We start from the raw sequence: 17,661 nt of genomic DNA, 5'->3' as shown, positions 1-17,661 counted from the left end.
CCTGGAAGGTGTCCAGAAGGAGGGTTAATCCTAAACCTACGACAAAGCCATCCCAGGCAGCCCCTTCCCATGCTGAGGGGTAACGAACCACAGCACCAAGCGCTGCTCTGGGAAACCTGTTGTACCAACCACACATTGATGGGCAGGAACCACCTCCAGCAACCCCAAACACACAGAGAATTCTTTCTCATGGGGCTCAGGGTCATAAAATAAACTTTAAGCATCTTTATGTCTCTTCGAGATGCAGGTGAAAGGCACTGGGTGGGTTCCCTCCAGCCTGGGCACCAAATGCTGCCCTTCCCTGGCCTGCTCTTTCCAGTAGATGCTCCTGCATCTGAATTTTTTTTATGCCACTGCTTTGTTCCGACATACCCACATTAAAGGCTTTGGGATTTCACCCTGGCGTTCAGCAGCAGCAAGAAGAAAGAGCTGCAAGGGCCTCTGGAAGGCTTTGGCTCTGTCCTTGCCCCCAGGCAGGACCAAACCAGCCTGCGTGGCTGCTGGCAGGTGTTTGTCTAATTTGGTCTTTAAAACTTCCCACCAGTTGTGGGTTTACAGGCTGGGCAGCAAAAGGGGGAAGGGGCTTTGGCTTAACCACCCTAACTACTAGAAAATGTTCCCAAAATATTAGCCTCAATCTTCCTTGCAGTCCAAATCCATTACTTGCCATTCTACAGAACACAAACACTGAACAGCAGCAATTTTGTCCATTAAAACCAGCCTGTGACCAGTTTCCCTGCTGAAGGCATCTGCCCAGGCAAGCATGTCCCAGCATCAAGGCCACAACGTGTAAACTGTCTCTTAGAGGTGGCCAGCCACCACCTTCATGCTGCATGACTCTTGGTCTTGATCTCCCCTTGGGGCTCCATGTCTTTTAGACACAAATAATGGTTTTCTGCATTTCCAGGTACAGTTTCTGTGCATTTTTAGGAGCTGCTCAGGCAGCCTGAAATGGTCCTACAAATGTGGACCATGAACACCAGAAACAGTCTGTTCAGTTACCAGCTATTAATACCTATTTTAGTAGATTAGAATAGGCTTTAGAATAATAGAATCATTTTAGTTGGAAGAGACCATCTAGATCGAGTCCAACTGTTAACCTAATGCTGGCACTAAATCATGTCCCTAAGTGCCACAATCTACATGTCTTTTAAACCCCTCCAGGGGTGGTGACTCCACCACCTCCCTGGGCAGCCTGTTCAATGCTTTCAGTGAAGAAATTTTTCCTAATATCCAATCTGAATCTTTCTGTGTTGGAATTCCTATCCCCATCCCAACACACCTGGACTCAGCTTGAAGTCATCATCTACTAAGTAAAACATCAATTCCAACACAAAAATCTGTAAACAATTAGAATTTGAACAGACAACTGTAAAGCTGTACCACTGTTAATGGAGTTTTTATATCCATTATGGAGCCTCTAAGCAGGGGACACTTAATTGCAAGCCAGTCTACAACAGCAATCAACGTGTCTTCAAAAAAAATTACTAACATGGACAAATACAAAGTAAGATTAAAATCAGGATTTTTTGCTTGCTGATCTGAAGTCATTATTGCCACAGAGATCTAAACTGGTGCACCCAGAAAGACATAATCAGAAGGGGTCCTGCTGTCAGCAAGGCTGCCTCTTACTATCATCACCTGAGCCAAAATCTGAAGATACCCAATCAGGAGAGTGCTCCTGATGGGGTCCAAAGGGTCATCATAGAGCAACTGACCCAGGACCTCTCAGCCCAATTTCAAGTCTTGGGCAAGGTCACCATGAAAGCTGGTTTCATTCTGCTCAAACAAGGGGCTGAGTCCTTGGTTGCAAAACTAGAAACCATTACAGAAGAGAAAAAATTTCAGATAAAAATTGCTCAGTTAATAATAAAATACTGCAGAAGCAAATTATTCCTCTACATTGTTGAGCTGCTTAGCTTTTCTTTGAAATATCTCCAAATGACAGCAGCTTTGAGTCAACACAAAAGCCCCTACCAAAAAAAAAAAACACCACAACACCACAAGGCCCACCATGCAAGAATTCTCTGTCAAGAACCCTTTTTGTGCAAACACACCACTGCCAACTGCTATTTTAAGGTTGCCTTTAGCCCCTTATTGCCCACGCAGCCGGCTGTCGTACCCCATAGTACACGGGGAGTGTCCCCCTTGCCGAGACAGCACTTAGCTACAGCAATGTCTCTTGCACTGGTGGCTGCAAAGAGAAGATGGCAAGAGAGATGGAGATGTATCAGACACTGGTGCATGCAACCCAAGCAATAAATACCACAGGAATAAATCAGGTAGTCCATTTGAACAAAGTATTCAAGAGCTCCTTGACGAGGGCATCCGTCCACACCATCACAGGTGACAACTCCATCTGCAGGAATGGGCCAGTGTTTAACGAAATCTCAAACTAACTTGTCAGACAAAGAAAAAAAAAAGCTTCTCTTACTTGTAAATAGTGTATTTTCAATTAAAGCATCACAGCTGTGACAGAGCTATCTCCAGGCAGCCATCCTATGCCTCTGGCAGGGTATTTCTGAGAAGGTACACAGTTTCTATAAAAGCATTTCTTACTCGAGCCCTACAGCTCAATACATCGTCTGCAGGTGCCAGACACCCCCAGCACCTCCACACTGGGTCCTGTCCGCCAGTGCTGCTGCCATGGAGCATGCTGGTCCGGGGGACCGGCACCGTGGCATGTCCATCCCCACAGACAGAACACCATGGAGGAGAAAACCGCGCAGTTCAAGCTGATCTCACCCCCTCTTTGATTTGCTCCAATGTCAATTAGAAACTGCTTTTGGAGAGAAACAATAAATCCTGTCACTCTGCCCCAGCTTCAAACCCAGGAGACTCCAGTGCAATCAGGAGGTCTTGCTCCTGATTTTCGAGTGCTGTGTAGCAAAACCTCCAGCTGAGCAGCGGGAGCTGTGCTGACCGTGAGCAATCAGGCCCAAACTGCCTTAAATTGGGCAGAAAAGGGATGGATTGGCTGGCAAGAGGGAAGCAGCAGGACCTGTGCAGCAGGACCTGTGCATCAGGAGGAGGAAACATTTTGCATCCGAATAAATACCACCTTCCCATAAGCTTTTATCTGCCCACAGACCCATCTGTTGGTGTGAACCGTCAAGCCTGGGCTGGCTCCAGGCACTCTGTGGAAGGAGGAGAAGAAGCGGGTCTGAACCACTGTGTGCAGCAGGTGTTGGGTTGCAAAATGGCACATGGTGCATGGACAACAGCACCTTGGGGGATGCTGCTCAGCAACCTACTCACCCAGGAAGAGGGTCTTGCTGTACTGGGACCTGCACTTCCCAGGGGGACACAGGAAAAGTGGTCAGCTTGAGAAGATGTGGGACATCGAACAACAGCCTGAGCTAGCCAAACCCATCAGGAGGGCAATGAAGCCTTCACTTTTTACATAGAGTAATATAGTGCCAAATGTTGGCTCTTGGTTGGGATGGCACAGCTCTGAGACTACTTCATGCAGGGGTCATGGGGCTGCTTGAAGCCCTTCAGATAATACATTCTTCAAACTATCAGATCATGGGGCTTTTCTTGGCAGACCTGTGAAAACTTTACACCCAGGATCTACATAAGGCATTATTTCAACACATCCCCTAGATGTCAACGAGAATTCAGCACCTGGAATTAGTTATGGAAAACAAAATTTCAGAAGTCACTTGGCTTTTTTTCTTCCTAATTCAATAAAGCAATAACGATCGTCTGCTGAGAGCAAGTAATGGGATCCCAGAAGCAGCTCAAAGACAGATGGCAGCAGCAGCGTGCTTGCTTGGTGATATTTCTCAAAGCGCTCTCCAATTTGAAAGCCACAATCATATCATTTGGAAAATTAATATGGCAGGTCAGAACATAAGGTAGAGTTTGTAAAAACAAATTTCAGGGCATTGGCTGGGCTGGCCCCGCATCTCAGTATTGATTGGGACTCAGGGGAAAGACACACACACACAAAGAAAGAAAACCACACTAAAATCCAAACAAACAAAAAGCCCCACGCATCAGGATTCATGTCCTAGTCTGACTAAAGTCCTTTGGGCAGGTTGCTCAAGACCAGATGAAAGCAGCATGTCTGGGTATGAGAACTCATAAACTAAGTGTGCTTCACCTTTTGGGATGGACCCCTCCTCTGCCCCAGCACCACTGGTCTTGCATTAGAACAGTGTGCTCCACCAAACACCAAGGATATTTGCTTCTCCTCAAAGCTTAAAAGGTTTCACAATATGTAGAGTACACACTGCCCATCACAGGCAAAAGGGAGGCACATGTGCCCAAGCACAAGCCTCTCCCCACAATAAGCATGCTCATTGTTCCTGAGGAATCCAGAAATTCAGGTAATTCAACTTGTCCTCAGGGTAATTTTAGCACAGACCACTATTTTTTACCCAGACCTTTCCACTAGACCTGGTATTTTATCTACCAGGTATCATAGGCTGTTCACAGTGGGAAGGAGCAGCAGTGCCTTTCAGGAGATCAGGAGAAACATGGGTTGTCTCCCAGGGAAGAAAGAATATGCAGAACATCTGAAAGCACAGGAAGGGCTGAGCAGAACAAATGCCTCACCCAGCACTACCATGAAGCTGGTTTTGGAGGAAAAACTCACCCAAGGAGCTGCAGGGACATGGACTTTCCAGCTTCCCTTACAGCAGCTCAGCCCTTGCAGCTCACCCCTTGCCTGTGTCTCCAGGCAGTGGGGTATTTTACAATTAAGAGAGGCAAAAAACCCCTTAAACTAAAATCCCAAGGGGAGTTCCCAACCCTGGAGCCAAGCCCAGCAGTGTCCCCACTCTGGCACATCCAGCTGGTTGCTGCACTATACACGTGCTCCTATACATTTGCATCCTTATCGGGTGTTTATTAGGGAACACTTGCTGAGCCCGCGTTTCTTGCTGAGTTACGTGCAGTGACAAGCTCTTTTGCTCTTTGGGGACAGGGCTTCAAATAGCTGCTAGCTTGTGGCAATTAAAACGGGCCGAGTGCTGCCACCGATGCGGCCAGCCTGCGCTGTGACTGATGCAAGCGCCGTCTGCAGTGCTCTGATAAGGATGTGGGATGATTCAGAATAATCTAGGCTTTGCTGAACGTACGAGCCCGAGCATTTGTGCTTCTGTTTCCATCTAACAGGAATACTGTGCCATGCTCGTTAGAACAGGGAGAGGGTGGCTGAGGGTAGGTGGGCACCAGAACTTCTCCACAGGACTGACAGACATGTCTGTCCTGCCCACAGCTCGGGCCTCTCCAGCTCAAGGGTCTGGCCAGTATAACCCCACGGCTCAGACACAGCCAGGGGGTGACAGAGCAGGTGGGGAGGGAGCACAAAGTCATTGTTAAGTCTTCTTCCCATCTTGAAGGGGTTTGTGAGCCATGGCTGGGCAGCAGGGCTGCTGCACAAGCAGTTGAGGCTCAGTTAAGATGCAGGAGGTTGGCAAAGTGGGCAAGGGGCAAGGGAAGTACACACTGGCCCTTCAGTCTTCAAAACTGACTTCCAGCTGTTTTAGTGTCATGTTATGTCCATGTTATATCTATGCCTTAACTCATTTTGACAAACCTTTAAACCCACAGACCTGCCACATAGTCTGCTCCACACTCAGACCACATCTTTCCACGTTGAGTCATTCCAGCCCCTTGGCTTTGATGTCACCTGGGGCAGGACACCAAGCCAACAGCACAGTCTATTCACACCACGAACAGACTCCAGAACTGAAACATCCCACCCTTCAGCTGTTCATGATGAAAAGCTACACAGCTCAGATAAAACAGCATTTCAATCAGAGTTAAAATAACCCGATTTCACAGTCCAATTAGCTCCACACTCCCTCAGATAAGGGCTTTCCAGGAGCACAGGTCCATATTACATCTCTGAGATGAGGAGCTGGGTACAACAGGAGGGTGAGGTCCGGAAGCAAGGCTGTATGAGCTGGAATTAAGGTGGTGAAGAACACCGCAGCAGGCAAAAACTGCTGTCCCACAAACACCTTACTGCATTCACAGGGCTGTTTTCAGAAACCTGATACTTTTCAGTCTGCCACACTACGTAAATCCCTCTCAGCACCTAAACGTGGCCATGGCCATGTTAGGAAGAAGCAAGTTGGGTTTCTGGTGATAGGAGCCCATGCAACAGTGATGGGATAAAATTCAGGCCAAAAGAGACACTGCTGAGATGTCAGCAACTCTGCGAAGCACTGCTGTCTTTAAGGACCAGACAAGCCTCATCCATCGTTACCAGCCAAGGCACCTCCTCCTGCTCCAGAGCTCTGCCACAGGGGAGCATCTGACACCCCCCATTATAACCACCCTGCTCCCTGCTGCTTGCAGCAAGATGGTAAATAGGAATTAATTCAGCTGGGATTAACTCAATCCCCATTGAGGCACTGAAAGCACTTGAAGTTTCCTCGCAACTGCTCCCCAAAAGCAGCGTTTTACTACCAGGCACCCATCCCAAACAGGACCATAAAAGTGAGGACTATAAAGCCCTGCACAACGGCTGTGCTTTGGGATATTTTGTATGCAGGGAGCAGCATCCAGAAGGACACTTAATCACATGTGAGATTTCACGTGCTCGACAGGTAGGAAAACCTTGAGCAGCATCCACATGAGCAGAATAGCTCCATCCAGCACCACAGGCTGTAAATTATCTTGTTCCTCTGCCCAGGGACGTCCAGAGGAGGGAACAGAAAGCAAGCAGCAGCCACAGCCAAGCTTTCAAAAACACGAGGAGCCTCTGACTTGGAACCCCACTCTGCTTTGGAGAGCTGGACAGCAGTTTCCTGTCCTCGGCTTGTTTTCTTTTTAATTATAGTGATAGGCGAGCTGAGAGCTGGAGGAAAAGCATGTCCCATCCAAGCAAACAGCTTGTTGTCACTCCATGTACCAAGGGGAGGACAGCACAGGGCGGTGGTGGCTCTGTGTGCAGCTCACTGGGCTTGGTATTTATCAAGTGACAGAAGATGCCAAGAAGAAAGCAGGCGGCTTCCCATCCCTCAGGAGCATTCATCCTTACTTGCAGTTGTTTTTTTCACCCCTCTCCACCACAGCATCACTCTCGTGTGTGGGAAGCCACACTCTCACATCCCTTCCAAACAATTTAAGACGTCACTGTGGACGCTAATGCGTCCCCATAGTCAGGTCCCTGCTGCCGCGGCTCATCGGAGCCATTCGTCAGCACAGGGGAGCCACCATGAGCAACACCAGCCCTGTTAGTCACCGGGAACTGTTTAGCCAGGATATTTTTTTGACATTTTCCGCAAGTGAATTTTGCATTATTTGAATCATGCACACGGAGCGCAGAGAAAGGCGGCATACCGGGAGGAACAGCCAGAATTACTCACAAGCTTTTTTTCGTTGGCTCTAACTTAAATTGCGATCTGTCCAACAGACAAGTCTCATGTCGCTGCAGAAGGCTGAGAGAAGCCCCTGCTTGGGCTGTAGTAGGGGCTGAAAAGGCAAGCAAGCCACTTATATGTAGAAAGCCTCAGCAAGTATACTACTCTCTAGCTTCATTTTAGATGCTTTGTTCAGTGCTAATCATACCATTGAAAAAAGAGCAGAAATAAACAGTCCACCCAAGAGAAAGTAGAAGTATCCTTCCCTGCAGACACAGGATGAAACAAGGGCTGGGATACACAGTATAGGGATAAGGGTATTAAAAGGCAAAGGGTAATGGTGAGGAAAGGCTAAAATGCAGGAAATACACACACAGACACGCAATCTGTTGGCCCACGGCGATACATCGGTTCCTATCAATATTTTCTCATCATAAAAATATATAGAATATCCACTGCAATCACAAAAAGCATATTTTTAGCGCCTATCTTTTCCAGCATGCTCACAGCACAAGGTGCTCTCGAAGGGAGCTGGAGGGCTGCTCCAGGCAGGCACACCCCTGCTGAAGCACTGGTCCCAGGCAGCCCCAAACCTGGGGACAGGAACTGCCCCACGGTCACAGCCCAGGACAAGCGTCCCTGCCCCGGGGGCGCTGCGCAGGGCAGAGGCAGCCCCAGTCGCAGCATCCTCATGATAAATCAGCAGCTGCGCTGAGCTCCTGCGAACAGCATCACACGCTGCGCATGCAGGTCACTGCCGGAGGAAGCTCTGCTAAAAACAAACCGTGAACTGGAATAAAACTCGCATTTCTCTCCCATTGTGCAGCCCGATCCAATGGAAAATTTCTCCCGGATCTGCAACGTAACACTAACCACAGATTTATTTTTATAGCTGTATCATGAAGAAGGATGATCTCGAAAGACAAATCATCCTGAAATGGGCAACTTGACTCAGCAGCTCTGGGGTCCTGATGGACGCAGGGTGCAACACTGGCACACACAGACGCAAAGAGCTGTCTAACACCACGGCAGCACACAAATCCTGCCTGCCCAGAGGCGTCCTGGGTTTTGACCTGATCACAGGAGGAAAATACATGCTCCCGAACCTGCTGAAAGCTGCACAGCAGAGAGGACCGCTGCTTACAGAGCCAGCCCCACAGCCCTACCTCCCCAGCTACCCGCTCCTCTTGCACAGCCACCACAAGCATGACACCTGGGGGGAAAAATCCACAGGGGATGCCAGACCAGAGAAACACTTATTGTTAAATATTATCCCACTATAGGATCTGCTCTTTGAGATCCAGCACCCATTCTTTAAGGGGAGAGGGAACTACAATATACGAACATAACCTTGCATTTCTGCATAAGCACGATGACACGTGTTTGAGATGCAATGCTGCACGTCTGCCAGGAGCTGAGGCTGGAGGTTGCTTCACGGCCAGGAAAATGAATAGCCAACGAGGTCCCAAGGGCAGGAGGAAACCTTGTTAGGTTTGCCATTCAGCAAGAGAAGAGACCACGTAAATGTAATCTCGTGGCTCCTCCTCTGCCATCAGACCCGCTGCAAAGCACTAAACCAACCTTGGAGCTGCTGCACCTGGAGAAACCTTGGAAATTTAGGAGACACTACACCGGCATCACCCCACAGCTTCTCAGTGAAGAGCCAGGGCAGAGGAGGACTGCTTTAGTTGTTTAAAAAGGCAGGGGAGATTAAATGTCTCACAAAAAATGTGTTTAATTATCTATCGGCAAGCAGTATATTCACCCTTTTTCACACCATGCTCACCCCTTGATGGCCCCCGAGCTTTCTGGACACAGAGTCCCAGAAACCACCACATCAGCACCCAGGAACAACAGGGCAGCCTGTCAGCACACAACATACTGTAAAACATGGCTTTGAGCCACATAAATTACAGAAACATAAATTACAGTCGTGCTCCAATGACTTCAGGGCTACCCAGACCACAGGGAGCTGAGCCCAGCGACTCCCCCCAAAACTGTTTTGGCACCAATTAGACCTGGGGTGAAACTGCTGATATCAACAGGGATTTTGCCCTCGCTTCCAGAGCAGACATCAGAAACCTGTAAATGTTTGGATGTTCAGTGAACAACAGGCAGGAGATGAGGGATGAAAGGAGGAGATTGGAGATTTACTGTATTAATAGTGGCCATGGTTTCAATGTAGAACTAACAACCCCTCTGGCACCCCTAAGCACAGCCCTTTGCTCGTGGGGCTGCTGAACCAGGGCTAAGCCAAAGCCTCCTGAGGCATAAATACTTCAGACTGGGCTGTTAATTCACAGAAATAGCAGGTTTTACTGAAAATCAGACACTAACATGCTGCAAGAAATAAAACTGAAACAATGACCCACATGAGAAATGGGCTCTCGGGAAAAGCGGCATACAAACAACTCCACAATTCCCAGGACATCCAGTCTTTTTTTAAAGTCATTTGCTAACAGAATGAGGCGATGCTGGTGGAGACGGGCTGGAGAAGGCTTGGACAGAGGCCACCCCTGCACTGCTCTGCTGAGCACCAGGGCACCCCTCGGCTGCCCTAAACTCCTTCTTTGTTCCACTTTACTTGGATTTTCTTACAGTATTGAGCAGAAAACTATCTACTGTTACATTACGAGAGGACAAATATGGCCCCATACTGTTCATTCATACTACTTCACTCTCGTCTCCTCAGCTGATGGCCTATTTTCCATTTATAAAATTTAAGAATTTACCTAAAAACTTGAGATTCCTTTAGTGGATATATCCTCCTGCTATAGATAACTGAAGAGCTGCCAAGAGATCTTTTTCCTCTCCTGACAAACCACCCTGACGGCTGTTGGGAAACCAACCAGCAAGTTTTTAATCTTTCCTGAGACTTTTTACGTTTCAGTTGCTGAAGGTCTGATCAAATGTTGGTGATGATCTCACACGGCACAGAGCTCGTAGACAACAGATTTATTATCAGATATTTAAAATATTTCATCTTTTCATATTAGCTATATTCATAATGAAAAAAGTACAAATAATGTCCTCGGTCGCCCTAAGAAGAGCTAAAAACATGGACCAGAACTGAAGTTTAACAAGTATTACCACTTCATACAGTCATAAATATAGCAAATACATTCAAAATGGCTTGGGGACAAAAGCAGGGACTTCAAAAAGAAAGTAATTTTGTATTAATATGCTCCTTTTATTCAGGGTTGTGGGGGAAAAAATCCCTATTGCATGCATCCGACTACTTATGAAACTGCATCTCATGAACACAATTTCAAACTGAAAAAAAGCACAACACAAAGGTAAGGAAGAATGCAGAGGTTTTTATATAACCCCCAGACAGTTCCAAGCAAACCTATAGGCAACCAGACACTGAGTTTCATTTCAGCACTAACTAAAGCACATATTTTAATGCTGTACCAGTGCTCTTGATCAAAATCAAAACCAAGTTCTAAATTTTTTAGGTTTAGCACTTAGGACGGGGAAGAAACGAATTAAAAGAAGCCCCCAAAATTTTAAGAGGACACTGAAGAAGAAATTAATTTCTCACATTAGCCATGTGCAGTGGCACTGCAAACCCCCCAAGAACTGAAAGGCTGCCTGCAGGTTGCTCCTTGTGATACCAAACAGAGCAAATCCAATCAGATGAACATGCTGCAGGATCAGTCAGGCGAAAGCCACAGGAGCGGCATTACAAAGTGAAAGATGTACAAAAAGAGGATTTTCTAAACCTATTGTACTGGCTTGAAACTGAGCTATTTTCCCCCCAGAGGAGATGACAGAATTGCTGGTACAGTCCTGCAGAACAAGCTGCCCAAAAAACCCCTCAAAGACAACACAGATGAAAACTAGAAAAAAGTTTTAATGAGAAATTAAAAATCCTACTAGAACGTTAAGGCTGCAGTTTTGCATTAAAAGTAACACATCTCCATTCAAAATCCCATTTCCTGCATAGGAGCGTAAGCGAACTGCTAGATTTTACCATGCTATTTCATAACTTCTTGTCTTTAATGGTGCCATTACAGCTCCCTGCTGCACATTTCCCCTTGCTTAAAATATCCATCTATGGCAAGAGCACTGACCTTCAGGAATAAGTGAATGAACGAGAAAACCGGCCCGCCAGCACACGACCAAATTGAAAACGATGACAGTGGTTATTTCGGAGCATGGAGATGAACAGAGAGAAGAATATGATTATCTACATGTAAAATATTGAGAGACACCAACATCAGACAGGAACTTCTGTTTGCCCAGTCTTGTGAAACAAGAATGAGCTGATGCTCAAAGGAATAAAAAGACAGCAAATAAAAAAGAGATTCTTTTTTTCTTTTCCTCTCAACAAGCGATCTACTCAAGATGCCATAGAGGCTAAATGCTTTGTCATGATAGAAATTCATTACTTGCCTTTAAGATAAAATGATCATCAAACCCACATGAAAAAGAATAAAATAAATATAAGACAAACAATTTTTCAAAGGAATATATATGCTTCTGAGCAGCAGGTATCACCTAATTATCAAGCCAAGGTATTTTGTTAGGGAGTACGGTTAACCCTCCTTGGAAAAATCTGCTTTTGCTACTTGGAAGTGGCAGGATGGAGCGTGATGAACTACAGCCCATACACTAAGACTGTTCTTATTTTATTTGTATATATAAAAATTGTATATTTTAAAAGCTATTGTGTAATATATACATATTAAAAGAACATACATGTATCAGAAGCATCAAGCTTCTATAAACCCCAGGCTCCCAAAAGGGTATTGGAAGTCAATGCACATGGCTGTGTTATGCCAGACAAGTACCGGAGCTCACACCTCACCACACATGCGGTCGGTCTCCGGCAGTCCCACAGACTGCACAGGAGAGGAGGTACCAAGTAAAACACAATTTTGGTTTTCTTGGGTTTGGTTTTCTTAGAAAGTGTGATTTTTTTTGCAATTTAACCCTGCTAGAAAGCCTTGAAAGCAGAAAGAGAAGTTACAAGTCCATATCTACTGCAGCGCAAAGTAGAAATATCAACTATTCACATGAAAATACATTCACAAGGAAATGCAAATGGAAAATATAACCACACAAACCACCCCTTTGGCAACACTGTGCAGCCACCCTGCAGCACACTGTGGGTTTGAGGGACCAGACTGGATGGATGAGGATGGACAAGCAGTGGAGCAGGTGGGACCAAGCAGGTCCATCCTTGGCAGTTTGAGAACCAAGAGGAGAAAGCCCAGAGCTCTCACGCCTGATCTCTGCTTTGAGCTGGACTAGGTGACCTCTGGAGGTTCTTCCCAACCTGGATCCTACCACCAAGAAAGTGACCAACCTCCGAGCTGCCTCCCATGAACCCTTTTTAGCCCCACCAGGCTGCTGCAGATGCCTTTTCACAGAGCTCTAGAGAAGCAGCACCGGGATTTTGGTGAGGAAAGCCAGTCACACCTCATGGCGGCAGCAACCCCCGCTGCTCCCCAGCCCGCCCGTCACACCGGCTGCCAACACGCTGCAAACAGCGATCTTGGACAACTGTTCTCATCCCCACCTCCCTCAGTGACCTACTTACAAGTCATAAGGGTGCTGGGTGTTGAAATGTATATTAAGCTCAGAAAAAAAAAACCAACAAACCACAACATATCTTTTTCATCCCAGTTTCAAATTTTGATTTAACGTTTAAAAATGCTCCGCAGTCAATCCCATTTCAGAGCGCAGATATGCCTGGAGATACAAAGAGAACACCTAGAGATGCAAAGCAGAGACTCTGCACACACACATTTTAACGTAGGTATCTGCAAGAGAGACTCGGGGCAGGGGACACCGCAGGCAGAGGAGACAGGTCCCAACTGAGCAGAACCTGAGCAACTGGTGCATTTCTGTTTGTTTATTTGCTGTTTAACTGCTACTATTCAGAGTAGTTGGTCAACTTTCAATGTAATGCTTGGCCAACAAAATAAATGTTTAGCAAATCAATTAAAAAGTGAAACAGAAAAGCGACCCATAGCATTTCCTTGCAGGAGCCCAAATTCCCACCTCAGGGTCCTTTACTAAGATCTGATACTTTATGCTGATCTTTGCAGAGGTAAGTAGCTCTTTACTAAGGTACAAAAGCAGCATCCGTGTCCCTTCCCACCCTGCGTGGAAGTCTCAGACCTGACAGATGGGCACGGGGAGCCCTGCACCCCAGCCAGCCCCAGCACCCTCCTCACTGCCAGATCCGCCCCCAGGAGCCCAGCCCATCCACATCACACACCCCGCACAGTGTGAATCGCTCCCCAGTGTGGCACCATCTCACACACAGATCCTCACACTTCTCCTGCCACCAAGCCCAGTGCTGTCTGAAATTCGGCTGCCACCAAAACATCATCCCCTGGGATGAGCCAGGTTTAAGATGCTCGACACCTCAGAGTTGCCAGCAACCCCTCTGCTCCTCCCCTCATGTTGTTTAGTCCTTCAACATCGCAGCAGTTTTGTGTATGTAGAAGTCACCTCAGCCAAGCATCCTGGGGTCCCAGCAACAGAGACTAAACCTCTCTGGTGGTCTACCATTTCCCTTTAAGTAATTTACTTCTCCCACCTCATTATAGCTCACATTATCACAATTATCCCACGATTAACCAGAAGAGCCCTTGCTCTTGGCCAATGCAGCTGTCAAGAGCAAAGGTGCAACTTCTGTGCTTGGAGAAAGCAAGAACCTCTCCCTATAAACCTTGGTGGTGGTCGCCCCACCACCCACCTGAACCGTCCAGGAAGGCTGCTTGAGGAAGAGGAGGCGTTACCTGGGTGAGGTGCGGGTTGGGGTTGAAGCCACACTGGTTGCAGACCTTGCTGTGACACTGGGTGCAGGCGTTGAAGTTGGGCTGGCCGGGGGAGGAGGTGAGCTCTGTCGTCTTGCAGATGGGGCAGAGCGTGCTGCTGGGCAGGGGGGCGATCTGCGGCAGCGAGTAGGGAGAGGTAGGGGTGCTGCCCCGGTCTGGTGACACCGAGGGAGACCTTCCCGAGCCCTGGCTCCTGCTGTCCACCTGCAGCATCCTTCGTGGTCCCTCTGCCGCCGCTCCGGGCTGGCCCCGGCCCCTCATCTCCCGGGGGCTCTGGGTGCTGGGTACAGTCTGGGCGAGGGAGGGGGATGGTGACCGCTGGGCCCCAGCCTGATCCAGCTGCTCTGGTCTCCTTAGCGTGCTGAAACACCATAAAAAAATATACAGAATAAGCCAGATTTAGTACATTCAAACGACACCAGTCAATGCAGAAAGTATGTTAAGGTCCCTCTTCACCCCTGAAGCCCCAGCTTAGCCAAGGAGACACAGTAAAGCCACACTGCAAACCAGAAAAGCTGTTCAGATAAGCAGAAAGATACACTTTACCTTATGAAACAAGGCACAATTTCAGCTTCCTCTTATATAACCCAGCAGCAGAGATGTAATTGAATTATTCGGCATTTTCCGAGTTGAACTTTAGTCAGAAAGTCATACAGAAAACGTGAATGAGGAGTTTGAAGCAGCGTCCTGCCAGCAGTGTCCTGCCAGCCATGGGCTCCCTGTTAGCACTTCTCCAAGTACAAACCAGCACTCCAAGAGGCAGCAGCAACCCTGGGCTGCAGGTTGTAGGGCCCTTTCTGCAGGGAGACAGCCCATGTGTGCTAAACCATCTTCTTATCACCTCCTTTTATGAGTTGCTGGGAAACAAAAAGGCAGCAAGAGCCTTTTCTGCTGAAGGAGCAGCCCTCTCAAAGGAGGCAGCAGAACTACTTATACTTTCCGACTGTCAAGCTGCCCCTGAGCGAGTCACAGGTGAAAGCAACTGAGGGCTGGTTTCCCAGAGGCCACAGCAGTGGGAAATTAAGAGAGAGGACATCAGCTTTGCTTTAGGAATCATTACTAAAAGGAGAACTGTGGGGAACAGGGGCTTGTGTGGGGTGGCTGGCCCCAGCTGAACCCTCTTCTGGGTGATGTGAGTCTTCACTGGGCAGAAAACCAGCTGGGATGCATCAGGTCACCAGGATGAGGCTACGAAACCTGCCTGTGAAACCTCAGCTCCCCAGAAGGAGGACCCCTGGGGTTGGTATTGCACCCGCTGCTGCTCAGCAGCCGTCCTGGAGCCTGTGTGGGATGCTCAGCACCCCGCAGCATGTGATCCCAGCCCCCCCAGCGCTCAAGGAGAGGGTCGAGTGCTGCAGGGAGCTCTGGAGCAGCTATGGCTGCCAGAGCTTTGAGTTCTTGTGCTGCAGAGCACGAGATCCTGCCCGGCCCACCTCCCGCAGTATTGCAGCGCAGGGACCCTGCGACGTGCTGACGGACCGTGAGTGCAGGAGGACGGATCTGCCACGCAAGATGTTTATCTAATTACAGAATAATCTGGTGCACCTGTTTATCAGAAAGGCCCACAAATATTTCTCAAAAAGGCAGAAGCCCTAATGCCCCCATTACCTGTGATCTACAGCTGTTTAAGGAAAAAATTACTCAGAATCTCAAATTTAATAAACTGTTGATTTACCCAAGCAGGGTCTGACCTTATGAAGGTTTAAAAAGGGAACTTAAATGCATAAAACTAATGAAATTCAAAGTGCAAGTTGCCACAGTAATAGTAAGTCGGACGAAAATAAATATTAAAATAGCACTTTGGGAATACTGTTCAGCTGCAAATTGAAACCCACTTCTCCGAAGGAGGCATCGCATAATAATAACAAAGCAAAGCAATAAGGGAGTAACTGATCTGTTCCAGACTAAAGAGCAAACCGCACCTGGCCCTGCAGCCAGACACCTGCAACCGGTGCCGTTTGCACGTGCTGCTCCCCCATCGTGGGCACTGACACCCCTGAGCCGGAATGGGGATTTGCCCCTGGATGCAGAGGGCTGCAAAGCTGCTGCCCCGTAAAACATGCGGCATCGTAGCTCGTGCAGATGGGAGAGCACAGTCCTAGACAGCAGGAGAAAGAGCTGTCAGAAAGCAAAATGCACTTTCTCTCCTTAAATTTAATTCTTATGGAAACAGTATTCGTGTACTAGCAAACACGCTATCCTAATGGTGTATTATGTAACATTGAAATAACATTATTTGAAGAAATTCATGTATATATGGTCAAATAACTGTTGTTTGGAATAGGAAAATGGTTGTTCCACTGCAAATTTCAAAATTCAATTTATTTTTTTCCTATTTGATACCAAAAAAAAATGTTTACCACCAAGTAGGAATTCTGACCAGGTCTGACCACAAAAATAGTATGAAACCACAGTTTCACTTTCCAGCTCAGTGAAAAATGGAAAAAACATACAGCAGCTACCTGCAGCAGAAGTGTTCAGTAGTATATTAGTAGCTATCACTTATTTTTATAGCTGGTATCAGTTGTACTAGCAGTCTAGCTTAAGTACCTTTCTTATACAAGGAGTGAATTTTTTCAGCCCAGGATGGAGCTTCTTCCTGCCTTCCTTCACCTTTTCAGGTGCAAAGGAATGCCGTGCACCATCTCCATCCCGCTCCCAGCAGCAGTTTCACTATTTTTTAACGCATTTATTTATTTTATAATTACCCAAGATGCCTCAGCTGCCCCATGACACGGGCTGGGCTGTCTCTCACTTACACCAGTTGAATGCATCCATGAAATTTTAAGCCCAGAAGGAATCATCTGGCCTGTCAAATGCAGTAACTAAATACAAGAGAGCTGCCCCAGGAAAGAACATGAGAACAGTCATGTTGAGTCAGACGCAGGCCCACGCCTGTGGCTTGCTTTACCAGGATGCTCCAATGTTCATGTCTCGTACCCATCTACAAACCCTTTCGTTGTTGCTACCCAAGTCCAAACTCCAGCTCGTCCCCGTTTTTCACTACAGCCCTCTTCATCACTGATAAAAATATTAACTAGCACTGGGCTGCTAACCAGTTCCAAAGGCATTCCTCCCAACGCCACTAGGTCACTCATTAACAATCAAATTGGGATATCTTAATAAGGCAGGATTTTACCTGCCTTATTGACTTTGCACTTTGTGAAATTGCTCAAACACCTCCGCAGGTCGAAATTCAGCAGCACTCTCACAGATACCAAGAGAGCTATAATATTGTCCAAGTAAAGAATATTGAGTGCATTTGACTAAGCTCATTAACAATTATACCGTTGAGGTTGCCATTTATTATATTCTGTCTATTAAGGCTTTATCAAGACAAGGTCAGACAGGCAGTTCTATTAATCTGCCCACAACCACCGGCAGGGTGCCATTTGCTTCCTTATTTATTTTATTTTTAAATTGAAAAACGATGGCTTTCTTCTTGCTTTCCAGAACTCCCTCAATTTTCCACCATGAAGCTGACACAGCATCAAACCACACCACAGCCAGACTAGTTGGTTCAGTGAAAGACGCGTCTGCCT

General features: G+C 47.2%; 1 protein-coding gene across 2 annotated transcripts in view; it reads right to left on the bottom strand.

Annotated features, from left to right (window-relative positions):
• BSN (bassoon presynaptic cytomatrix protein) overlaps positions 1–17,661 on the bottom strand; it is a 95,047-nt gene that overhangs the window by 56,220 nt on the left and 21,166 nt on the right. For both annotated transcript variants that reach the window (XM_065075282.1, XM_065075281.1), the window contains exon 2: positions 14,081–14,480. In XM_065075282.1, the coding sequence (XP_064931354.1) occupies positions 14,081–14,480 (400 nt within the window). The remainder of the gene's footprint in view (positions 1–14,080; positions 14,481–17,661) is intronic.

This window comes from Columba livia, chromosome 10 (assembly GCF_036013475.1).
Source record: "Columba livia isolate bColLiv1 breed racing homer chromosome 10, bColLiv1.pat.W.v2, whole genome shotgun sequence".
NCBI classification, from domain to species: Eukaryota; Metazoa; Chordata; class Aves; order Columbiformes; family Columbidae; genus Columba; species Columba livia.
This window is presented reverse-complemented; position numbering and strand designations above follow the sequence as displayed.